Source organism: Lacerta agilis, chromosome 13 (genome assembly GCF_009819535.1).
Source record: "Lacerta agilis isolate rLacAgi1 chromosome 13, rLacAgi1.pri, whole genome shotgun sequence".
NCBI classification, from domain to species: Eukaryota; Metazoa; Chordata; class Lepidosauria; order Squamata; family Lacertidae; genus Lacerta; species Lacerta agilis.
This window is the reverse complement of record NC_046324.1, coordinates 9,526,949-9,553,167: the sequence shown is the minus strand read 5'-3', so window position 1 is coordinate 9,553,167 and position 26,219 is coordinate 9,526,949. Positions and strand designations below refer to the sequence as shown.

General features: G+C 43.9%; 1 protein-coding gene across 6 annotated transcripts in view; it reads left to right on the top strand.

Moving 5' to 3' along the window:
* The window catches only part of CPEB1 (cytoplasmic polyadenylation element binding protein 1), a 51,085-nt gene that overhangs the window by 18,824 nt on the left and 6,042 nt on the right, over window positions 1-26,219 (top strand). For 3 of the 6 annotated variants that reach the window (XM_033167247.1, XM_033167248.1, XM_033167252.1), the window contains 6 exons: window positions 14,975-15,189; window positions 17,695-17,941; window positions 18,065-18,178; window positions 21,923-22,027; window positions 23,738-23,874; window positions 25,872-26,070. In XM_033167247.1, the coding sequence (XP_033023138.1) occupies window positions 14,975-15,189; window positions 17,695-17,941; window positions 18,065-18,178; window positions 21,923-22,027; window positions 23,738-23,874; window positions 25,872-26,070 (1,017 nt within the window). The remainder of the gene's footprint in view (window positions 1-14,974; window positions 15,190-17,694; window positions 17,942-18,064; window positions 18,179-21,922; window positions 22,028-23,737; window positions 23,875-25,871; window positions 26,071-26,219) is intronic. The other 3 variants (XM_033167249.1, XM_033167250.1, XM_033167251.1) reach the window with 2 other exon arrangements.

Here is a 26,219-nt window from a genome sequence, read left to right as displayed (position 1 = left end):
CGAAAGCATGTCAAAAGTGCAAGTAGATAAATAGGTACCGCTCTGGCGGGAAGGTAAACGGCGTTTCCGTGCGCTGCTCTGATTCACCAGAAGTGGCTTTGTCATGCTGGCCACATGACCCAGAAGCTGTACGCCGGCTCCCTCAGCCAGTAACGTGAGATGAGCGCCACAACCCCAGAGTCGGGCACGACTGGACCTAATGGTCAGGGGTCCCTTTACCTTTACCTTAACAGCTTCGCTTGGTGCACCAACTACAACTGTTCCTGGACAGGGAAGTATGGATAACCTTGTGACTACATTACTGTAATATGCTGTAGGTGAGCATATTATCCTTGCACCTTATCCAGAAGCTACAAGTTGCTGAACTATAATAAACCCAGCATCTCTTTGGGTTTGCCAGTTTATGAGAAGCAGGCAAAAAACAAAACGGAAACAATCAGTGGTACAGTAAAACAAATGGTGTAGTTGCAAACATAGACCTTATCGCCCCCCCCCACGCTTTAGAAGATGGAGGAATCTGAAATAAGTAAGAACCAAGAGGAGTTGGAGGTTGTGTTGTGCAAAAACCTTGGCCACCATGTTGCAGGAGGGATGCAGTCAGTGCTATCACTCGTATTTCTGCATTTGACTTGTGGATCCAAACAATTTGCAGCAGCATGAATTTGGGTGGAAGCAATATTATGTTTCTCTGTACTTTTTCCACTCCCGAGTCCTTTGAGGCCTAGTCAAGAGGTCAGAAACAGGTCCACTTAACTATGCCAGCAAAAGGGAGGCCACAGCAAAGAAGGCATCGAATCCTTCTCTTGTGACAACAGCCGTGCCCTCCAAGAGGCCAAAGTGCATCTTGCTCTTGCATTTGAGAATTCTGCGCTCTCTCGCTCCTTTTAGCCTATCAGAAAAAATAAAGAACAAACCAAAACAGGAATTTGTTTCAAAATGGGAGGTCTTCAGAGCTTTTTTGCAAAATAATTACAGCAGTTTTAACTATGTCGCAGCATTTGAATAATTTCAGTAGTAGCTTTTAAGAAAGATAAGAGATCTAAGATAAATTAAGAATTAGTCAGTCTATGATTAAAGTGTGTACTGGCAACAAGTAACATATAATTGAATCAGGAAATAGACTACAGGGAGGTCTATAGGTCCAAAGACCATTTTTTTCTTTATAAACTTGTAATTAATACTGTGTTTATCTCTATTTTCATTTGTATTTTTGTTTTTTGTCTTTTGGTGTATCAATAAAAAGAGAGAGAGAGAGAGAATTCTGCTCTCAATGTACAATGCAAAACTTCCTTGTTTGCAGTGTACAGGAATTGTAATGAGCTGATACCGTACATAGTCTTTCAGTTTTAGAAACCATTCTGGGGTACTAAATATATGAACATATTGTCTTTAACGTTCTGTTCATCAGTCTAAAAAATAAAATTTGTAATAGTAATATTAAAAATTATCAGTTTATAAGGGGGGGGGAAGCCCCACCATTTCCTGTTCCCCACTCCCAGGTTTTCTCTTCTCTAAATATAAACGGGGTCATATAAGGCATTGTCAATGGTACCACAGTCTGGCTGTGTCTTGACAAGCGTCTGTAACCTTTTGCAGGCTAGATTGGAATATGATGTTTGCTTTCTCTGTCGCTGTATCAGAAATTGGAATTACAAGCAATATGTAACTGGTAGGAACAGTTTTTGACCCCAAGTCAGGCTATATCCATTATCTCTAAAGGCTTGTCATGTTTTGCTCATTTTCTGGTCTTTCAACACTGAAGCAGAATATAGGGAATCCTTTTGTCATGGCCAAACTGGTTCGTATCTAGAGGTACCACTGTATTGCTGTGTAGCTGAATGGACTGCTCCACTTCTGGGGAGTCTAGTTTTGAACGCCCCCTCCATGTTAACTCATGGCAAGAAGAAAGTTTAATATAGCAGGGAAGCGCTTGTTTTCTGTGCTTTCTTTTTATTACCAGGATTTTTAAAAATGTGGTCCCCACATGCGACCAAAAGTGATACAACCCACCCTACCATTCTGCCACTTCATACAAGAACAGCCAGTGCCTTAATTACTTTTGTCCAATGGGAACTTTAACCCTAAGGCTGGATTCAAGAATAGATTTAAACTTTAGCTAACTTGCTTTCTTGTACTTCAAACCTCAAGTCCTTAAAAAAAAAAAAAAAAAAAAAAACCTTCGTGCTGTCGGTACGTAGCATCAGATCATGAAGATTCCCCCCCCCCTTAAATCTGCTGCCTGTATCCTTGGATGCAATTTGGCTTCTGTGATATGGAAGAATGGTGTGCTTACCCTTGTAATTAAACCTGCTAATGTGCAATTCATTCAAGATTTGATTTCCAGGCAGAGCATAATTCAGTCAAAAAGCAAGCTCCTGGTCTTAATTTGCAAGATATATTAGCATGCAATTAGCATTTGCGGAATTTTCTTTGTTTTTTTCTGCAGTAGGCAGAAAATTCTTCACAGGATGGATTTATTGTGGCTCAATATAGAGATTTGCCCTTTTTTCCCAGATCAGTAATGCTGCTTACGATAGAAGGTTTAGGTTGTACATGAAACTCAAATACTGTGTTTGAAACTTGGAGAGTGTTGTCCAAGCTGCCTTTGAATTGACTACCAGTAACTTGGTGCTAAATAGGGATGTTAGTGTGGAGCGCGAATGGCTGTGTACAGTTCACTTCTCTAGGGTTGCCAGTACAGTTAGTTGTGTCTCTTAACACTCCATATGGAATGTTGTAATGATAGTACTTTTAGTAGTAGTCATGTGTAATGAAGGAGAGGATATAAACATTGAGAGCCCCTTCAGATATCCGTTTACTCTGCATTCATGACGATTTGTGCTCATGATGCTGCTGAGATGGTCATAATGTCATCTTGTTTTCAATACCGTTTGTGCCTGGAAAAGTTTCAGGGGTGGTAACAACTGCTTCGGGGTGCGGATGGCGCTGTGGTGTAAACCACTGAGCCTTGGGCTTGCCGATTGGAAGGTCGGCGGTTCGAATCCCTGCGATGGGGTGAGCTCCCGTTGTTCGGTCCCAGCTCCTACCAACCTAGCAGTTCGAAAGCACGTCAAAGTGAAAGTAGATAAATAGGTACCACTGGCAGGAAGGTAAACGCCGTTTCTGTGCACTGCTCTGGTTTTGCCAGAAGTGGCTTAGTCATGCTGGCCACATGACCCGGAAAAACTGTCTGCAGACAAATGTCGGCTCCCTCAGCCTGTAAAGCCAGATGCGCGTCGCAACCCCAGAGGAGTCTGTGACTGGACTTAACTCTCGGGTCCTTTACCTTTACCTTTTAACAACTGCTTCACTTCCAATCCGCGCATATCATGTAACTTGATGCTGAAATCCCATAGCTTTTCATATCACAAATGTTTGCAGAATTTCAGGACTGTTATGCCCCTGTGGCAGTTTTAGAGAACAACCAATAATGTAAGATGTGGGAACAGTCCAGTCTTCACCACTAAAGCACTATTATTTGTGTCAGAAATGTGGCTGGATCTGTGCCATGCGTTTAAAGTACTCCTACAACACGTCAACAGTCATGGCTCTGCCCTCCCCAAAATAATCCTGGGAACTGTAGCTTGTTAAGGGTGCTGAGAGTTGTTAGGAGACACCTCAGGGCTACATCCTTAAACTACAGTTCCCATTGTTCTTTGGGGGAAGCCATGGCCGTTAAAATTATTACAAGAGTGCTTCAAATGTATGCTGTGGGTGTGGTCCATGCTGTAGAATACACCTGGTGAGGAAAGCCCACAACCGCCTGGAAGGCCCATCGTAGCCTCATGCTATATGATCTAGGAGCTCTTCTCTCGTGACTTCCTATTCCATTTACTCCCCGCACATTGCTGGCTTTGTACAGATGTGTACATCTGCACCTTTCCATGTTGCTCTTCCTAGTTAAGAACGTAACAAGGGCCTGCTGGACTAGGCGAGAGACCCATCTAGTCCAGCATCTCATAGTGACCAACCAGATGCCTGTGGAAAGCCTGCAAGCTGGAGATGAACACAACAGCTGGCATTCAGGGGCGTAATACCTCTTGAGAGTGGATGCAGAACCTAGTCATTGTTGTTAGTAGCTATTGAGTTTGCTTTTTGTTTGTAAAAGCATTGAATGTAGGGAAAGTATTTTATTTTATTTTAAAAAATTGTATGCCACCCATCACCTGCAGACCCAGGGCGGTTCACAACATAAAGTTACAATATAAAAAAATCCCAAAATGCATAGTAAAAATAAGAACAACAAACCCAATAATCTCTCTCCCACAACACATTTAAAAGGGCATTGGATTTGGTCAATACAGCACATTGTTCCCAGTGACAAGGGAGCTCCGTGTAGACATTTCTTTAAAATTATATTGTTGGCTGTTCTTCATTGCCACAGGCAATCCCAGAGCTGGGTGCAGAACTTGAAGTGAAACAACAAACACAGCCAGCAATGCATAATCAACCCTTTTAAAACACCAGGAGGCTTTCTGTAGTACTAAAACAGCAAAGGCTCAGCATTAATGTTTAGCATCCACCTGCGCGCAGAGCTGCTTTCAGGTGATGTCCAAAATGCATGCAGATAACCGCCAGATTGCTTTGCAAGGAGAGAGTCCCTTAATTGGGGTGCCACCACCAAGAAAGCCCCAAGCAACTTTTTTTTTTGATGGAATGCTTCACGAATTTGCACGTCATCCTTGTGCAGAGGCCATTATACAGTGGTGCCCCGCTAGACGAATGCCTCGCTAGACGAAAAACTCGCTAGACGAACGGCATTCATCTAGCGGAAGCTGCCCTGCAAGACGAAAAAGTCAATGGGGCTGCTTCGCAAGACAAAAAAATTTCGTCTTTTTTTTTCGTCTAGCGGAGCGTGGCTGTCATTGCCGCTTTGCTAGACGAAAAAAACGCTAGACGAAAAAATTTGTAGAACGAATTATTTTCGTCTAGCGGGGCACCACTGTAATCTTCTCAGCTTTAGTATTATGTGCTGCTAAAGTGAGCATCCAAACAGCCATTGTGCAGTAGGCTTAAATCTGCAGCTCTTGCTCTGGAGTAAGCCCCATTTGAAGTCTGTGGTGCTTATTTCTGCAGAGACCTTTGTACAGAGGACGGGGGTGTTGGTGTAAAATATTTTCCAGGGTGGATTTGATTTAAATCACGATTTAAATCACTAGTCAGTAAGGCTCATGGCCGATTTAATTTTTTTTAAAAAAATCAGATTTTTAAAATTTTTAAATCGGATATTTTTTTTATTTAAATCGGCCCTGAGCCTTACTGACTAGTGATTTAAATCGTGATTTAAATCAGTTTGATTTAAATCAAATCCACCCTGATATTTTCCCACGTCTGCATTTCCTAAGCTTCCCACCACACCTATGTCAGGCTTGGGTAGTCTTTTTTAATTCACCTTTGGGCTGTGTACACATTCCTGTTTACTCTGCGACCAGTGTGCTCCTGCTTCTGCTTTGACATTAGCCACAATCCATATCTGTTCTGTATCTATCTGTCTTGTCGTTTCCTATGGAATACTGCATTTTGGTGCATTTTCCCCAAAACAACTTTGATCCAAATTGAGAGAAACAATTACCTTTGTTGTGATTTTATCTCTGCAATGTTTATACAGCCCGAGCTGCTTTTCCAATGGGTCCCAGGGAACTGCCCCTCCCTTTTTATTTTATTTCCTTGCTCAGAAGTATTCTTGCATATTTTTTGCTAGATGCTCTTATGAGAGGCATGGGAACACAAGTGTTAACAGCTGTGAGACTTTCCAATCGTATGCTGTCTTCTTTCAGAGGATAGAGAGCCAGTATGCTGTCTGGCCTCTGAATCCTTGGAGTTGTTTTACTCCTAGAAAGAGGGAAGCTTGTCCTTCTCTGTGCTTATTGATCTGGTATAGAAAAGAAAAAGTACCACCAGATTATTCCATAGAGAGGGTCTCTCCAATGCTTAATAGAACAGCTGAGTCACAAGTGATGGTGTTTGGGCTGCTGCCAGCTTGGGAGTGGCAGTTCTTGGACAGAGAAAACAGAATTACAGTATAGGAAGATTTGCTTAATTCTTCTCCTTTGGCGATGCCATTCTGGAGTGAGCTGTGCTGGATTAAGACCACCTGAGGTGGCCCTCTTTCTCCTTCCGCCAGAGAGTCTGTATCTGGCCATTCCTTTGTGTTTCTCTTCAAGCTTATTTTGCAGATAGTACTCACAAAATCATGCACAGTTCAGTCTCTGACTCCTTGCTGAGTGTTTTGGTGTTGATTATGAACCTTAAATGCATCAGTCTTCCTAGATACAGTGGTACTTTGGTTCTCAATGCCTTAGTACTCAAACAACTTGGAACCCAAACACTGCAAACCCGGAAGTAAGTGTTCCAGTTTGCAAACCATTTTTGGAAGCCGAATGTGCTCCGTTTTGAGTGCCACGCTTCTGATTTGAGTGCCACACTTGCATTTTCAGTGTTAGGCTGGGATCTGTCGGTTTTTGCTATTTTGCATTTTTGTTTTTACGGCTCTCTTTTTTGTTTTTGTAACGGTGTGGAACCCAGTTCAGCTACAGATTGATTGATTGATTGATTGTGTGACTGCAGTCCATTGTTTATTGGTTTCATGTTATGGATCAGTGGTCTCGTTGGATAGTAAAATTCATGTTAAACTGCTGTTTTAGGGGTTGTTTTTTAAAGTCTGGAACGGATTCATCCATTTTGCATTATTTTCTATGGGAAAGCGCGCCTTGGTTTTGGAACGGACTTCCGGAACGGATTAAGTTTGAGAACCAAGGTACCATTTCATGAATATTAACTTTCCTAGGCCACTGTCTAGGGGGCAGCAGTTTTAAAAGTTGTCATTGTGTGTTGTACTGTATGTGGCAAGCATATGAACATAAGGGATCTTGTGTACCTCATAAGGGAATAAGGGCAGATTTTGTTCATAACAGTGTAAACAAGCCTGATGCCTTTTGTTATGTATGTGGCTGCTACACACTTCCTTGTCAAAGACGCAATATAACAGCGTTTGTGAGGGGTGCCTATTGTTATAAACAAAATCTGCCCTTATTCCCTTATGAGGTACACAAGAACCCTTATAGAGTCCTTTGTAGGTTCTCCATCGGTAGGAGAAAATAAGAGGCCAACCAGAGAATATTGAGAAGCAAAGCAGCTAGTAAGCCTGATCTTTAGTAAAGCTGTTGCAACAGGGTGCTCCCCTCACATGCAGGAGAGAGGAGGATGACCTAGAACAAAGGTGTGCCTGCCCTTATATAGACGTTTTAAAATTCCCTGCCCTGGAGCTCAATACCACCCCCCAGATACATCATACCTACATCATAGAAAAGGCAGTCTACAACAGAAATTAGAATTTTGTTGTTTCTCCTGTCTGCCAGGTTATCTGATAATGACTTATCTGATTGCCTTTCCTGGTAGTCTGGCCATTCCTTTGAGGAGGTTGTTGTTTAGTCGTGTCCGACTCTTCGTGACCCCATGAACCACAGCACGCCAGGCACTCCTGTCTTCCACTGCCTCCCACAGTTTGGTCAGATTCATGTTGGTAGCTTCAAGAACACACTCCAACCATCTCATCCTCTGTTGTCCCCTTCTCCTTGTGCCCTCCATCTTTCCCAACATCAGGGTCTTTTCCAAGGAGTCTTCTCTTCTCATGAGGTGGCCAAAGTATTGGAGCCTCAGCTTTAGGACCTGTCCTTCCAGTGAGCACTCAGGGCTGATTTCCTTCAGAATGGATAGGTTTGATCGTCTTGCAGTCCATGGGACTCTCAAGAGTCTCATCCAGCACCATAATTCAAAAGCATCAATTCTTCCGCGATCAGCCTTCTTTATGGTCCAGCTCTCAATTCCATACATCACTAGTGGGAAAACCATAGCTTTAACTATACGGACCTTTGTCGGCAAGGTGAGATGGTAATTACTTAATTCCTGAGACAGTGGAAAGGTTTTTCACTTCCTCCCTCCTTAGACAAACATTTGGTCAATTTGGGAGTCAAAATGGTTTCAGGACTGTCTTCCTGTACTGTTTCAGACGTGGTTTATATATTTATGTACATGTTTGCTTGGTACATTTATGAATATTTATTATATATCTAAGACCTTAAAATTCTTATAAGAACACATTTTTGTCTACTTGAAGAAGCCATGGTCCAATCTGAAAAATATAAATATTTAGGTTACAAAACTATAAAAATAAATAAAAATTAAGTTAGCAAAACAATAATTATCATGTGGTTAGGGTAGATCAACGTGTCAGTGTCCACTTAATCCCCAGTGTAAATATGACATATTGGCAAAAGTCGGAAATTGAAAGATAACTATAGCATGTACATGAAAATCGATTTTAGATTTGAAATCAGCATTGAAAGAACATAAAAGAACAGTTGAAAAATCTCATGCAACAGAAAATGAAAAAAAAAATGTTCCCCAGTGTAATGTATTTGGAGCAATGCTGTGGAATCTACTTATAAATAACCTGGAGTTAGGTGAACCCTGATGTAATTTGCGAACTTGACTACTACAAACTATTCAGTATAGTGAAACTACAGACTGAATAGAAGGGATCTCTCCAACCTGGGCAAGTAGGCAGTGAAATTGCAGAACTGGTGTGAGCACATGCAAAAACCAAAAACCATATATACCGTATTTACCTGGATATAAGCCGCGCTTCCCCCCTCAAATTCCAATTGTGAAAAGTCAAGTGGGGCTTAGTGGCAAAGTGGTGCAGCTCCCCACCCCCACCCCCAGAAGCAGCCCAGGAGTGTGGGGCAACGATGCCCGTCCCATCCACGGCTCCCAAACCTCCCCCAATCAGCCAAATTTTAAAGATTTGCGGCTTATTTGCAGGTGTGGCTTATATTTGGGCCAATACAGTCCATGCTGATGGGGTTCTGATTTTGAAGTAGTTACTCAGAAAAGGGAACTTGAGCTTTGTGGAAAGCAAACGGAAAACTTCGTCTCAGTGTACATTCGCTGAAAATCTTTAATAAAAATATTAAATAAAAAAGGGCAAATCCAGTGTTAAGGAATTAGTAGGAAAAAATATGGATAATGAAACTGTTAGCTTATTAGTGCTATTCCAAATCCTTGGGTACAGCTACATTGAAAATATTATGCCAAAGTTCTAACAGCACCATCTCAAAGGAGATAGAGCTTGAAAACATATAGAAAATGCCATCTGAAAGTTATCAAGGGATTAGTACACCTTAACACTGAGATGCTAAAGCATTTGGGACTTGTTAGACTAGGAAAATAAATAACTGAAAAAAGGGCATGATAGAGGCTTTCAAAATTATTAGCTGCAAGGGGAATAAAGGAGGTAATTTCTTGGTCAGCTGAGGAATGTAGCCTTGCAGGATATGTGGTTAATTCATCTTCTAGAAGGCAGGGTTAAAACAATAAGGTGTTTACTGTGAACATCAGGAAAGGAAGGGAATCTTCCTACCCGTTCCCAGTCTTCACTGCTTCCAATAGGAGAGTTGGGTTAATGGTTCCTGGTCCTTTGGGGGGCATGTTGGAGGATGTTGACGCAGGAATTGTTAGTTAGTATTATTTTGTAATTTTGTTTTTTTTTTTAACCCTCAAAGCAGGTAAGCTAAAATGATAGAACAATTTAAAAAAAATTGACAACAATTTAAAACTTTGAAAAAACTAAAATCAGTGATAAACTAAAATGCACAGCTCTTATTCAGTGATTGGACAACTGGGCAATATATATATATATATATATATTTAAAGAGCGATTGCCACCAATACCAAAAGAAAATGCAAAGAAGGTTCTGTAGGAGAACATTGCTAGGCAGTGTTCCGTCCCAAACTGGTTTTGAAGTCCACATGCAGGAATAGATACATTGCTGCTTCTCCCTTCTCACCTTATTTTTTCCTTTCTCCTTATTTCAGACATTGTGACATATCAGTATATTGCAATGTTTACCTGGTGATATATCACAATGTTCAGTTCAGTTCGATTTATTGTGTTTTGCAAGCAGCCATTAAACACATAAAAACAAGAATAACAAGAATACTGCTAATATTTGTGGTTTACATTTCTACTCCCCAACCTTTACCTGGTAAATCGTTTCCCATTCCCCCTTTTAAGTTTTATGACCTGAATTTGTAAAGCCTCGGTAAGAAATTTGGATGTTTTAAAGGTTATATACCTCTCTACATCAGACAACAACAAAAAAGGGCTTTGCAAGAGACGTCCTTCCCTTCTGCGATCTTAACAATGGATGGATGTAATTTGTTTCTAAGGTCATTATAAAAAGTGCATTCAAGGAGTACATGAGTTGCGTGGCAATGTGCCTCCCTCCCTGTGAGAAATAATGATACTCGACACATTATGGGCGAAAAGGCCACAATTTTATTGGTTATGGATGTTGAGCGGTATTGGCTTAGGCATTGGACCCTAACTGACTATATCCGACCCCCAACCCATGTGTTGGAAGTCTGGGAAGGGTTAACCACCAGTAAGGAGCCCAGTGATGTACATCCACCTGAACTCCCCCTGTGATCACTGTTAGGGGCGTGCCTTAGGCCCTAACCTCTCTAGGCTTCGGACGGGGCCACGCTCCCAGAATCCTTTAACGGAATACCCTTCAAAATGAGGGGCAGGTGATGACGCTACCTCCCCTCCTCATCTCTAGAAGTTTTCCAATGCCTAACCTCCAAAACCAAAAGTTGTGACAGATTGCTACGAGGTAGGAGAAAAAAAAAACCCTTGGCTAGCCCAAGTGGAAAAAGTCCTACCAGGCCCCCTGGCCAACCAAGGCGACCAACCAAAGTCCATAGTAAGGTCAAGAGCTAAGTCTAAAGGGTGGGTGGGCGGGCGAATCGATGCAGCTGGGGAGCGGGGGCGAAAGAGGGAGGACTCCAACCCGTCTCCTGCTTAAAGTAAGCAGGACACGTCCCCTGGCCGACCGGATTGGTTGGTGCACGGGCAATGGGGGCGGGAATCCACCTATCACAAGGGCTGAACTCTCAGCCCCTTTCCACGTGATCAGGTCGTGATGCCTGCAACTCCACTTCTCCCTCAAGGGCTAGAAGTGGCTTTATGACACAGAATTGCAGCTACAAATTCTGTCCTCCTTAAGAACTCCTTTGTGTCGGCTCATCCAAGCTGCTAATGGAAGGTCATTTAATCTTGCCTGTGTGAAGGCTGCGCTCATTTTAACATTTGGCAAATCTACCAGATATCTTGGCAGGGATGGATAACAACAGAATTTTTAAAAGCATACAATTTGTTTCACGATGTTGAAAAGCAGATATTGCCCATCCCTAGTTGGTTGGAAACATGCCACTCCAGCTTTATGCAAGGGCAATAGAGTGCATAGAAATCCACACAACTAGTTGGGAGTCGAGAGCCATCCTCAAGGGTCTTCTGGTCTTTGTGGATCTGCCAAAGCAGAGATAAGTCCTGATTTGGACAGCAAAAGCACATATCAAACACCAGGAGACACTTGCTCTGTGATTGCTACAGGAACAGGCCTCCCTGCTGCTACTGTGGGTGGAAGTGTAGCTCCTGTCTGTGTCAACAGGGAGTTCGTGATGTCCACATGGACTGGCCGGAGTCAGGAAGCGATTGTTCAAATGGTGTAACCTCTCCATGAAGATAGCCATCCAGGCTATCATAGCAGAACAGAGATTGACCCTGTGTGCAACCTCTCACAAACAAAATACGATACTCGGTATCTCTAGATTCTGGCTGCGTGACAGTGTTCCTGCCCCTTCTGTCCAAGGTGCTTGGAAGCTCCTTTTGACATTCTGGCTGGCCAATTTTTGGAAACAGCTCGCAGAATTAGGAGGGCCTTGGTTTCCCACACACACCACCACCACAAAACCATTGTTTTTATACTATTGAAATGCTTTTTTCAGATAGGAGGCCACCTTGCTTTAGAACCCTTGCATCTAGAAATTGGCAGGATTGCAGGCCCACCATGAAGCCTGGAACATCAAGCTCTGAAGCTTCTGACGCAGAATATTGCTGTTGCTGTAGAGTTCTAAGAATCTGTGGTCTGTGCGTGGGTGGTGTTAGTATCAGGTCCTCTGTAGTTAAAGAAGCATTCAGTTGCTTAAACCAAAGATGGTGTGAGTAATCTTCCACCTGAGGTGAGGCAGGTAGATACCCAAGAGGAGGAACCAGTTGTGGAATGCTTTCTCCAGAAAAGTTTGCCTACCACTGACACCCATTGCCCTTTTGATTTCAGGTAAAAGGACCTTTGAACAATTACTTTCCCAATCTTTTCCAATGTAATTTTAATCCTACTTACTGTTCTTAGCTACTTCGTGACCTTGTGGCTTATAGCTTATATGGATTTTACACGTCTTCTTTTTTGTAAGCAACCCTAGAATATAATTGAAGGGCAGTACAGAAGTAATTACAATAAATAGGAGCATCGTACTGCTTCTTGTCTCCTGGACAGTGTCTCTGTCGTTACATTCTGTTAAAATTGAATACCATCTTACCTGAATCTGTTCTAAAAATGGGACAAATTAAATTCAGGCAGAGTTTCGTTGGCTATGAAGCCAACGTTGGTGGGGAGACGCCAGTTAATTTTCATAGGAGCAATAAGCATCCCGAACAAGATGGTTCTCTTGAGATAGCGTCAGCTTCCCTCCAAACCACCTTCGCATTATAGGAAACCACATTATGCTGAATCAGATCATTACTTCATCTAGCTCAGTGTTTTCTACACTGTCTGGCAGCAGCTGTCCAGAGCTTCAGGCAGGAGTCCTTCCCAGCTGTCTCTGGAAATGCTGGAGATTGAACCTGGGGCCTTCTGCTTTCCAAGCAGATGCTCTAACCACTGAGCCCTTTTTGTCTTGCTGTTTCCACCATCAGATTGCTTGGACAAGGATGTCCAGTGCTGGTATGATGGAGGAGAAGGCATTGGAATATGAAGCTCTTTACCAGTTGGGTTTCTTATGTTCAGACAAGCTGTTCAGCAGGGCAGGGAGCCTAACACAGAGATAAAACATGTTGCATTAGTATGCAGATATAAATACTCAATTGACACCCAGTTGCACAGTAACTGTCCCTTAAGACTCATCAAAGCAAGAACCGCAGGCACCAGTGCACAGCTTATATTTGCAAGTCTGTGTGTGTCTCATCAGGTTTGCCTTAAGTTAATGTAAAAGCCAGGAATCACCTGATTGAGCTCAATTCTTGCTGAGATTTCCATGTTAAGGAAATCCACATTTGATACCCATACTTCAAAATTGGAACCCATAATAAATCATGCAAATAGAATGCTAGTAGCTTGATTTTACCTGTTATACGTTCTGCAGCGAGGCTACACATGAGTTGTGTAAGCAGTCACCCAGCCAGCATAGTTTTCCATCTGTTGCGAGTGAGAAACTGCTGCCAGCACAATATGCCAGTGCTGCCTCTGCAGTGTTAAGCTGGACTTGAAGATCATAGATAACATGAATAAAAATGTATTTACAGAAGACCGTGTAGGGACTTTGTTTACACAGGGACAGATATGACATCTGAACTAGACAAGAATGTGAACTAATGAATTAGGAGAGCCTAAGACACTTTTATTTTAGGCTATTTATAGTTAATACATGTTGGCATTTCCCATTTGTGTTTTAAGTTTCCTAAAACTTGAGTGCTAATAGATGAGCATCCTTGCTAAGGTGATTTACATGGGGTGAAGGACTAAGGAGTGTAGTCATAAAGGGCTCAGAGCTCCACTTGCTGAATATTACAACAACAACAGATTCTGTATGTGTTCAAGTGCATACTTGAAATCATGAGCGCCAGCAACTTTTCTTTTTAAAAAGGTAAGGTACAATTCTCTTATCTCCATAAACGTGCGCAGATGCCTACTTACCAGCTTAGCATAGCACACGTTCTTTTCCTACTCTTTACTGCGAGTAAAGCCTCTAGCTCAGGGGTCAGCAAACTTTTTCAGCAGGGGGCCGGTCCACTGTCCCTCAGACCTTGTGGGGGGCCGGACTGTATTTTGAAAAAAAATACGAATGAATTCCTATGCCCCACAAATAACCCAGAGATGCATTTTAAATAAAAGCACACATTCTACTCGTGTAAAAACACACTGATTCCCGGACCGTCCACGGGCCAGATTTAGAAGGCGATTGGGCCGCATCCAGCCCCCGGGCCTTAGTTTGGGGACCGCTGCTCTAGCAATTCTCCTTGAAAATACAAACATAGAAGCCCAATCAAGATGTAGGCAAGGAAAATGCCAACATTTTGGCAGAGCTCTTGCTTCTGCTTCTCAAAGCAGCACATTCTCTCTGTGTCTGGTGATTCGCCCATTTGCTTGTGTGTAACTTATAGAGAGTCCAGTGGTGTGTTGGAGGGGACTGGGCGAGGTTTATCTGCGAGGGGAGCACACAACAAGCAGAGGCACTGTCACGAACAATGCCCTTTGTGTAAACTGCTTTGAGCTGCAAGCATTATTGATGACAAGTGGCTCTGCTTACAGGCCCTGGTGTAAGCAGAACACATGGTTTAATGTAGTCTGTGTGCACAGTGAGATGAAAAAAACGAGGCGGCCTTGACAATTAGATTTGGGAGGTCCCATATCACTGAAGTATTCGAGATCGCGCATAACTTGCACGTTGCCTCTGCTTGCAGCTTTGTCTGGCGTGTTGTGCTCCTCGAGAGCAAAACATGTTCATGGGACCAATGGATCCATCTCCTGATGTCACTGCTTGAGATGTTCATGTGGCCATGCATCACACCATGAGGAATCTCATAAGTGGTCTGCACCATTCCCCTTGTTTGCAAAGCCACAGGTGGCAGGGTCCTGCGTGCAGTAGTTGGTCGTGGGACGGCAAATGAAAGCTTGGGCAGGTCACCATTTATTTATTTTCACTCAGAAGAGTTGACGCCAGTGTGCTTGGTATAGGTGGGCATCTGCATTGGAGCTCTTAGCACAGATCTTTTGTTCCCTGACACAGCAATGGATGGTGATTTATAATACCAGTGCTGAAGAGTACATAAAGCATCACTTTGTCTCTCTTGCAGTTCTTAGCGTGTTTAGCAATCCCCTGGGGAAGCCCCCTGTGAATTTCCTGACAATGGATCCCATTGGCTCTGAGCTGACCGATACCCTTCCGAACGCTTTGAGGGGTTCCCGCCTGGACAACACCCGTTCGTTCCTGTATTCACGCTCCAGCAGCCCCTCAGACTCTGACACCAGTGGATTCAGCTCTGGTTCTGACCATATCTCAGACTTCCTTGTAAGTTGCTGGGGAGGTTGTATCCTTGCGGAGGGGAGGTTGTGGCAGGGCAGGTGGGTACTGCAGATGTGCAGAAACTCTGAAGTTCTGAATTGATTTGATGGCACTTCAGAGAACGTGGCCTGGCTGCGGACTCCCCGTCCCCAGTCACTAGGAAATGGGAGAATACTCAAGCAGCTGCGGGTGGATTTAAGCTATTCTGCTTTCTCAAACTATAGCTTTTTACAAGCGAAATGGCACCAGCATCAGAGTCCTGCTTCAGATTGTATTCCAGGGGAAATAACCTGTGACTGCAAAACTGGTAGACCCTGATCTGCTCAAAATTTAAATAAGCATTTCACGTTCCGCTGGGTCTACTGACAATTGATCTGTTGGTCTTGTGCAAGATACACCACAACACTTCGTTCCCTGCTCCTTACAAAGTCGGAAGGGATATTTTTTTTCTGCACTAAATACGTTGGTTAGGGCAAAATAGCTTTAAGAAGGAATAGAGGATCTGAAAATTGGGCAGGGGAAAGGATGTACAGTTGTACCTTGGAAGTTGAACGGAATCTGTTCTGGAAGTCCGTTCGACTTCCAAAACGATCAGAAACCAAAGTGCAGCTTCTGATTGGCTGCAGGAAGCCGCATCGGACATTCGGCTTCCAAAAAAACTGTTCGAAAACCGGAACACTGACTTCCAGGTTTTGATCGCTTGGGAGCCAATTTGTTCAACAACTAAGGCGTTTGACAGCCAAGGTACGACTGTATTTTGTAACTGCTGCAAAACAAACAGGTTGTGAAATGCAACGCTTTTTTGGGTGGACTTCTGGTGATAGAACTCATCAAATCGCTTTTCGTTAGGGAGCAGAGTAAGGACAAGGAAAGACATCGTTTAGTGGGTTAGGAGTACAGAGACTGAGATGGATACAGAAGATTACCCTTACCCTCCTCTTTACACACAGGCTTCTGAGCTGTTGTTTGTCACTGCCTTCATCCGAAGCTTTTCCTGAAGCTAGAAACGTAGCTTTCTTAACTGTGCAGAGAGTTGTAGAATTCTGTGCTGAAGACTTTTTGGCCCCCTTATTTATTGTATGTAGTTGATAGAAGTTTTTATAAGCCACCCTCTCACAAAACATCAGGGCACTTCACAGCAACACAGAAACCGTTAAAAGTAACACAAAAGAATCATCAAAACGACCAGTTATGCAAGAAAATTTTAAATAACCACGGCTCTGTCCGACATAAAGAAGTCTCCAAGAGATGCATGGAAGTCCAAAGCAAAGATTGCATCCCAAATTTCTGCTGGAAGAGTGTTCCACAGCAGGGGACCGACAACACTAAATGCCCGACCGGTTGTACCTCTGTAACGCAAGCTACAGTGTTCCTCGGAATGATTTCAGTGATTAGTCTGGGAGATAAGGGCTCAGAGGGCAGCCCTTAAGTGGTCCTGGACCCAAGTTGTCCAGGGCTTTGTAAAACAGGTATACTAGCCTAATACCAAGTACTGCCACTTTTGCCATAGGTCTGAGAAGAGACATTGCAATAAGCTGTCAGTGTTAACATGAACGTTGCTTGTTTCATGTGCGGAGCCTTAGCCAGCCATATATGTAGCACTGGAAGCTTGCATTTAATGAGCCTATTCTTGTTGCATGTAGATACAAGCTGCATATAGTTTAATGAACCTGGCAGCTGCCAAAATACAGTTAATTATGCCTGCCATGGTAACACCGATTTGGAATTCTTGCCCATTATTACTATTATTTATGATTCGCAGCATTTGCTTGTCACTTTATACAAAGAAGTCTTAGAGTGACTTCACTTAACAAGATAAAATACAAGTGTGCAATATCAGCTAAAAGCCATATTTTTAAAAGGAACATACTCATTTTGGCTCTGAAAGAAGGAATACATGCATAGCAGTTTGGGTCAGGATGGGGAGATAAAGCTTGGAAGAAAATAAACGTTGCAACCTTGCTTATGGGTTTTTAAGCATTTTTTTTTTTTTTACTGTGCTTTGCACAGTGACTTCCAACACCAGGACTAGAAGCATGCTGTAGACACAAGCAGAAATTTTCTAGCATTCAGCCCATTAGATTGCCTTAAATTGCACATTTGGCTGATCCATTAGGGTCATTTAGTACTTTCCTTGTAGATAATCTTCGGTGAATTTAATACTTTACCTTGAAGACTGAAACAAACTCCCCCACCTACCATTTGAGACATTCCTTACACTTTCATTATATTAAGCTGAGAAAATATATGCGGAGTCCATGAGATTCTATCACCTTTGGTACATGGTAAAGCCTGCAAAAGATCCTTTTATAGTTTGAAATGGTTCCAACCCCCTTGCTTTTGTTAAGTAGCCTGAATTCATAATTGTAGCTTTCCTACCTTTGGTTAAGGTGGGAATCATAGAATCTGAGAGAAATGAGGGATCTTAGGATGCTGTAGATTAACCGCTGCATTGAAATAATACGTACTTGGCTAATTCAAACTGTGTTTCTTAACACATTTCTCTTGCAGTCGAATCTCCGGATCTCCCCACCTATATCATTCCTGCCTCTTGGTGGCATTCCCAGGGATTCCTTAAGTGGAGCAGGATCCCACCTGGATCAAGATCAAGCTACTCTTGCTTCAGTCACTTCCACCCCAGCCAGCATACCCAAGCAGTGGTCTGGAGCGTCTACCTGGCCTTCCTGGGGCCTCCCAGACTCCCTGGACGACCCGTTCAGTATCGAAAGGGAAGCCAGGCTTCACAAGCAGGCAGCAGGTGAGCCGGAGCCTGGCCTTGCATGGAGAGATTGGCACCGGGGGAGAGTTGGGTCCAAGGTGAATGCTGAGCTGTCTTTGGCTCTTAGATGAAGCTTCTCTCTCTTTTGGTTCTTGTCTTCAGCTGTGAACGAGGCAACATGCACTTGGAGTGGGCAGCTCCCGCCCCGGAACTACAAGAATCCAATCTACTCCTGCAAGGTGTTCTTAGGAGGAGTCCCCTGGGATATCACAGAAGGCAAGTAACGGCTAAGGCAGGTTGTGGAGTGAAGGGTCTGGCTTTCTCTAGCTCTTTCCCCCACCCCACTTCATTAAGGTGTGATTATAGCTGTCTCTTTGTTACCTTTGTTCCTAATTTACAGGGGACATTTAGCACTGTAGAGACTGGCCCTCCAGTTTGTCTAAAGCAGGGCTGGCTAACCTGCTCTCCAGATGTTGTTGTTGTTATTAATTCAGTTTATATGCTGCCCTCTATCAGAAGATTTCCGGGTGGTGTACAACATTAAAAACACATTGCAGAACATCAGTGATAAAAACATAATGAAAAACATAACGACAGATATCCTAATAGTAAAATAATAATTATAATAACTGTAAACAGAAAATCCCAGGTGTGGAACGGCCCAGGCACCTGGCCCTTGGGGATAAGCCCACTGGTTTCTGCGGAGTTAAATAAAAGAAGTCCAGCCACTGGAGCAAGGACAAGACAGGGTTTATTGTGCAATAGGTTACAGTCAAAACTGCACACCCAGAGCAGCGTTACAAGAACTTTTAAAAACTCCTATCATATCCCAGAATACAGTTTGGAAACATCATTACTACGTCAAGAAAAGGGAAGGGTTATACATGATTAACATATAGGAAAAACAAGATTAGCATATGGGGAAACAGAGCAATATCAGGGAGATAGCCCTGGGCCAATGTGAATTTGTGTTAAGTATTGGCAAGGATACCTTGATATCTGGGAGAGAACAATGGGATTCCAGCTGAGGGATATTAGCCCAGTGGCTTCCTGAAGCACCCAGAGATTACCTGCTGAGGCATTTCCCTGTGCCCGTGGTCTCTCACCTACTGGATCATGGCAGAGAGATGGGTTCCCTTAAGGGCATCACTTCATACCCCAATACCCCAATGAGTTTGCTCGGGAGGAGACTTTGCTTGGGTGACCCCCCCCCCCATAATTTCCGTAACATAACAAAATAATAATTACAATAACAGTCCACTTCCCCACACCTTCACAGACCATAGGTTATTTAAAAGCCATAGGCCTGGGTAAAGAGGAATGTTTTTGTCTGGTATCTAAACACATGCACTGATGGCACCAGGCAAGCCTTTCTGAGCAGAGTATTCCACAATCGGGGAGCCACCACAGAAAAGGCCCATTGTTTTGTTGCCACCCTCCGAAGCTCTCTGGAATGGGGGGACACACAGAAGATTCTCGGATGACAAGCACATGCATTTAGTTCATGTTGCTGAACTAAAACTCCCATCCGCAGCAGCCATCATAGCTACTGGTCAGGGACGATGGGAGTTGCGGATAGCAGTGTCTGGAGAGAGACAGGTTTCCCATTCCTGGTCTGAAGGTGGTTGTTAACGTTTCAGAGCGAGATTAAGGGGTTTCCACAGTCTGTCCTCAGAACAACTCATCCTGACTTGATCTGCCTCTTATTCAAGGGCGCCAGGGCATGGGTGGGGAAGGTGTGACCCTCCAGGTAGTGTTGGAAAGTCAGCTCCTGTTGGCCCCGGCCAGCATGAGCACAGGCCAGGGATGAAGGGATTTTTAGTGCAGCAACATCAGGCTCTCCATACCAAGTCTACAGCTCAAGGGATGTGGCCTGTGCAGCCCAACTGCTCTTGGAGCTAGTCGACTGACAATGCTAGCTAGTACAGCTGCCTCTGTTATCAATTGTTTGCTCAGCCTAGCTATTCTTAAAGTTAGTGGGCTTTCAGCGTAAAGTATTGTGTTGCTTATCTGAAAAGCTCAGTGGTGCAAGAGAGCCCTGTGTTGGGCAAAAGATTCCTGCACTGCAGGGTATTGGACTAGGTGACCTCTGTGTCCCTTCCAGCTATACAATTCTACGATTAATTTAGAAGCTACCTTTTTTGCCCAGCAGCATACAAAAAAACAAACAAACCAAAAACGATGCAACATTTATAACATCAGCCTGAAAATTGCTGCAAACAGAACAAAGCACAGAAAACCCACACCCACCAAAAAGCACCACATTTTTTTTTCGAACCACATGAATTCCAGAAGCAGTTCACCAATTATAGGAGAGACCCACAGCTGGTCCCACATTCAATCCCTGACATTGCTATCTACCATTATTTGGCATAGGAAAGACTTTTGCCAGTGCCAGCTGAAGTAGGCCATACAAGCCAGCTTCATGCATTGAAGTATATTCCTGTATTCGTCTTCCTTGGTCTGTGGCCTAGAACAGACACAGTGTGCTGTTTATGCTCCGAGCATGAGATGGTGAATTGTGGTGAATAGAACATTGGGCTTGGCTTGGCGACAGCCAGATTTAAGCCTCTGCTGGACAAGAAGCTTTCTGGGCAAACTCAGACCAGTCAGTCTCAGATAATATCAAGAAAAAACCCTCTCTCTGTGGCTTCCCCAGGCTGCTTTACAAGGAAAGTCAGAATAAAGATAGGTTCACATGGAGCGTGTGGGCTATGGAAATAATTAAGACACTAATGGTGGAGTCCCCCACGTAATTGCTATTATGTGTTTCGCAGAATACCACTCAAAATATCAGAGTTGCTGTTCTGAATTGCACACAAAAAAAGGGAATGATTCAAGTGTCATTACATGAGAAGGCAGAAAATGCATATCAGGAGTAGTGAATACAATTTGGGTTGGATATGGAGCACAAAAGTTCAAATCACTGTTTTCCCAAATCCATCAAGTGGCCAAATGACTGACCCGACCAACTCGTACATTACTAGTGCAATGGAGTTTTTCAGATTTCACATTCCAAAAAACGAGGGGTGCTAGAAAGTTGATTTCAAAAGAGATTTTGGTTAAATTAATATAATTTAGTTTTGCTTGGCAAGTTAAATGAGTATAAAATAGCATAGAAATCAAGTACTTGTAGTTATGTTGTATATCATCATTAGTTATTATTATTTGGCATTAACTGACATTTTCTGAAGGTAAAATTTACAGTTCTTTGGTTCTCTGAAAGCAGTTCATTTGCTTCTTTGTCCAACGTTGACTTACCAAGCTAAAAGTTGTCCAGTCACAAAAATATCATATTTGAATTCCTTACATCCCAAAACATATTTTTAAGACCCCTCACTGAAGAAATTTGCAAAAATTAAGTTCCACCCCCTATAGTGACACTCCTACCAGTGGTGCAAGTTGATAATTGTCCTCAGTTGAGGTTCTGTGCTGGCCAGGAAACTTTCCCCTGTGCTTGTCCCTCCCATGTGTCTTGTTAAAGGTAAAGGGACCCCTGACCATTAGGTCCAGTTGCGGACGACTGGGGTTGCGGCGCTCATCTTGCTTTACTGGCCGAGGGAGCTGGCGTTTGTCTGCAGATAGCTTCCGGGTCATGTGGCCAGCATGACTAAGCCGCTTCTGGTGAAACTAGAGCAGCGCACGGAAACGCCCTTTACCTTCCCGCTGGAGCGATACCTATTTATCTACTTGCACTTTGACGTGCTTTCGAACTGCTAGGTTGGCAGGAGCAGGGTCCGAACAACAGGAGCTCACTCCGTTGTGGGGATTCAAACCGCCGACCTTCTGATCGGCAAGCGCTAGGCTCTGGTTTAAACCACAGCGCCACCCGCATCTGTTAGCCAACCGTTGTTGATGCAATGTTTGATGGAGCCATGGGGAAGTTTTATTTAATTACATTGCTATATGTTTATTTTTTACTGGGTTTTTAAAATACATGTATGCACAAAGCATAACTCCATGCATAGGAGTTGGGGGTTTTATCTCTCTCTTACTAAACTAAATCTCTCATTTGTGCAGCGGGTCTGATCAGCACTTTCCGTGTGTTTGGCTCGCTGAGAGTGGAGTGGCCTGGTAAGGATAGCAAGCACCCCCGCTACCCTCCCAAAGGTAATATGCCTAAAGGTAATACAGACATGGTAGGAACCTTTTTATCCATGCTACATATAGAGAGCACTGAGGGCTGCGGGGCTGGCATGGCTGCATGGTGGAGACCGGACGGGTAGTGCACCGTAGGATTACAGGCCTCACTCTGGCACACAGGTTCTTTCCGTTAATCTGCCAGCTCTTTCGGGGTGAGGGTCTGCACACAGCGGTGTTCACACGGTGGCAGTCACACAGGACAAAGGGAAAAGAACAGAGCTTTGTGTTTATTTGTGCTGAGGAAGCCGTAGCTGTTGTTGCCATTCTCCCCAGTCAGTTGTATTAAGGCTTTAATTACTGCTGAGCCAAGCAGAAAACCTTGCTTTGCCATTAAGGCATTTGGGGAAGTGACTTGTCTTCTGTTGTTGAAGATGCATCAGCCCTAATGTTCAGTCTTGAGTAACCTGGAGTACTTCCATGCTAGGTTTTCTTTTTTTCCTTCCCCCAATCTCCAATTTTGGCACCGTTCCTCACTCATCGGGCAGTTCAGATGCATTCCCATCTTTGGTTCCTTCCAGATGTTGCGGGCTACAACTCTCATCAGCTTAGCCAGGATGACCCATAGGGATTCCCAGTAGTTAGGGATGATGTCTAGGACATCTAGCAGGTCCCAAGAGGGGGTGATGGTGGCTGTACTTAGAAGGAAGTGGGTGTTCTTAGGGCAGAGGGAGCTGCCTTTACTTTAGACAGAGCTATGGCTGCTACCGCTCAGCTGATGCACACATTAATTGGGTGTGTGCACAGGCACACCAGTGTATACCATACACCTCTGTTGATTTAAAGTACACAATTATGTGCTGATTCTCTCCAGTGCTAGTGTGTGCACGCTCCTTTTTGCTCAAGGGCAGAGAATCTCCTGCTTGGAATAGCAAGGCCTCTTTTCTGGGAAAAGTACGTTGATAAGTATATTCTGTTCTCTCTCCCCAACTGCCTGCCACGGGAAGTCAGACATACCAGTGGTTCCCCCAGCATAGCCATCCCACCCTGGCTATCCCACCCACAGGGACTGTATTCTGCTGTTAGCTTAGAACAGGGTCTGGAAATAGCACTTTGTTAGCAAAATGAAAAAAAGCTCACTTCCTATGGTTTGCAAGCACCCTGGATCTCTTGGCACTGCAGTCTTTGTGCACCATTGGAGTACTTAATGGGGAGAAAATTGTGTCTCTGGCAAATGCGACGGTCTGGAGTAGAGGATTTCAATCTCTGCTGTGCCTAAGAATTGCTCAATTGACCCAACTCTTCCATCTTCCATTAATGGAAGCGGTGAAAAGGAACAAGATTCTGTACATTGCAAGAAGGTAGCCTAATATCATTATTTCTCCCCATCTCTCTACAGTGATGGAAATTACCGGCTATGTATTTTTGTGAAAGTGGTATAGACAAAAGGTTGTCTTTCTCTGATCCTGCACTTTCCAAAGCATTGAGAAGAGGGCTCATGAGCCACTGATAGATGTAAATGGAGCCTCGATGTTCAGAGGCAGCCTGCCTGATTAACCAGCATGCAGGCAGGAGAGTGGCATTGCTCTTAAGCATCCCGAAAACATCAAACTGGTCGCTGTTGAACTAAGTTGGGTCATTAAGTACAACTGGGCAATTCTTAATACGAACTGCACTGCAAAAAATACTCCCTAGGGAAGAAGGGAACATGCTTGTACCCTGCTTTCTAAGTAAATTTCTTGTCTTCCACCCAAGGCTATGCATATCTGGTGTTTGAATCGGAGAAATCTGTGCGTGCTCTGCTCCAGAACTGCTCCCGCGATGTGCTGAGTCCCAGTGGCCTGAGCGAGTACTATTTCAAGATGTCCAGCCGCAGAATGCGCTGCAAAGAGGTGAGAGGATGTGCCGCTGTGCAGTCCAAACAAAGCGCCCAAGTGGGTGGCTATAACCTCGTATTGCTTTATTTAGGAGCCATGTATTGCCTTTGAAGCACTGGCAGCGGCCTCTCGTTCTCCAGGGTGACTTCTGCATAGGCAGCTACCCTCGGTGATGGGTGGATTTGCTCCCAGTTTGCACAAAGGCTGATTGTGACATGTGTTGCATAGTAGTTGACTCCAAACACATGCAGCTTTTAGCTAGACAGGAAGAGGGATAGGGATAGAGAGTGGCGCATTTGGAAAAGTGCTGGTTCTGAAGGTCTCCAAGCACATGGTTTGTGTTGCCAGTGGGTCAGAGGATTGGTAATGTGTTGTGGAGTGTGCTAGATGCAGGAAGAGGTTGCTTGTGTCACCACGTTGACAGAATTGGCAGCAAGGGTCCTCATTGATCTACTCCAGTAAGAGGTCTTTGTTTTTGAATGTTAGCTGCACAAGCAATAAATCCATGAAGAATGCATCCCATTGCTGGTTGGCTTCTGCTTTCCTGCCCTGTGACATTGCCAGTGGGTGTGGGTGGGTGTGTATTCAGCATGTATTGTATAGTATCATCTTGAAAATAGCTTTTTAAATGTTGTTTCTAGTGCCCTATGGTTGCAGAGAGATGGCTGGATTTGTGCAGGCAACCAACCACAAAAGATACAAATATTTTTTATTTAGAAGACATCTGAAGGCAGCCCTATATAGGGAAGTTTTTTAAATGTTTGATGTCTCACTATGTTTTATATTTTGTTGGAAGCCACCCAGAGTGGCTGGGGTAACCCAGTCAGATGAGGGGGTTGCAAATAATAAAATTATTATCTACTGCAAACACACCAGCAGGATGCTCAGTCACCCTTCTGTGTTTTATTTGCATGTCCCAAATTAAGGGCAAGGTTGTGTTCTGCTAAGCAAACCATCCCTAAGATACTAGCACCACACATCTTTAACAAGTTACCTCTGTCCCTAGTTGAATTCACGTGTTTATGTGGGATACACAATTTAGATGATGTGACCCTTGTGGGACAGGTTTGGGCAGTGCACATAGGATTAGGGCTACAACTACATCTTGTGTTGCTGCTTCAGTCGCATTTCTTGGCTCTACTATAATCTGGGCAAGTGTTGCATAAATGTACTGCTTGCAAAGTATTGTTTCCATGGTGCAAGCATATGTTATCACTGGGTCATGCCAACCCTGCTGTTCACAGGGAATGCGTAATAAATGCAGCCCGTAAGACAGAATATGCTTTTGACTGCATAGAGGAACTGAACGGAAAGGAGACGGCAGCCCCCTTGTTAACAGGACACAATATTCAGTTGAAATAGAGTAGCGCACCAGAGTGTACCAGAATTGGGAAGTGGAATTAATTAAAGAACTATTCTTCAGTCATCTCCTGGCTTCCATTGAATCATCGAATAGTAGAGTTGGAAGGGACCTCAGTGGTCATTTAGTCCAACCTCCTGCAATGCAGGAATCTCGGCTAAAGCATCCATGACCGATGGCCATCTAACCTCTGCTTGAAAACCTCCAATGAAGGAGAGTTCACAACCTCCCAAGGGAGACTGTTCCCATGTGGAACAGCTCCTACTGCCATCCTCTGCTCATGTTCCAGTTTGCCGACACCCTTCTTAAATTGTTGTGCCCAGAACTACGCATTATTCCTTCCACAACATGGGTTTTGACTACAAATCCCATCAGTTTAGTTGGTATCTCTAATAGCTCAGATCCCAACAGGACACCTATGACCCAAAAGCCAGTTGTTCAAAAGTCAGATAGTCTGAATGTAAGAGCAGGAATCTGTGTGTTGACTCAGCCGTTTGGAAGCTTACAATGGTTGAAGTGCACTTGGCGTAAGGACATGGGAAGATCATTTAAGGTGCACTTAAAAATAAGTTGGTTGGTTTGTTTTTCAAAGGGGGAGGATACGTGGCTTGTGGACTCGACTCAAACACAGTTTTCTCTTGGGTGACTTCAGGTACAAGTGATCCCATGGGTCCTGGCAGACAGCAACTTCGTGCGCAGCCCCACCCAGAGGCTTGACCCTGGCAAAACGGTCTTCGTGGGAGCTCTTCATGGGATGCTGAATGCCGAAGCTTTAGCAGGGATCCTCAATGACCTGTTCGCTGGCGTCGTGTATGCAGGTATCGACACAGACAAGCACAAGTACCCTATTGGTAAGTGATGCTAATCAACGACTATTCATTCATATTCTGTTGGTTTCTGGACCTTTTGGTGGTACCCTGTAAATGAAAGGGGTGTTGAATGGCTAAGTTGAAGACCCTGATACAGGCAGTTTTAGGGCAATGCGAATGGTGCGGTCGCA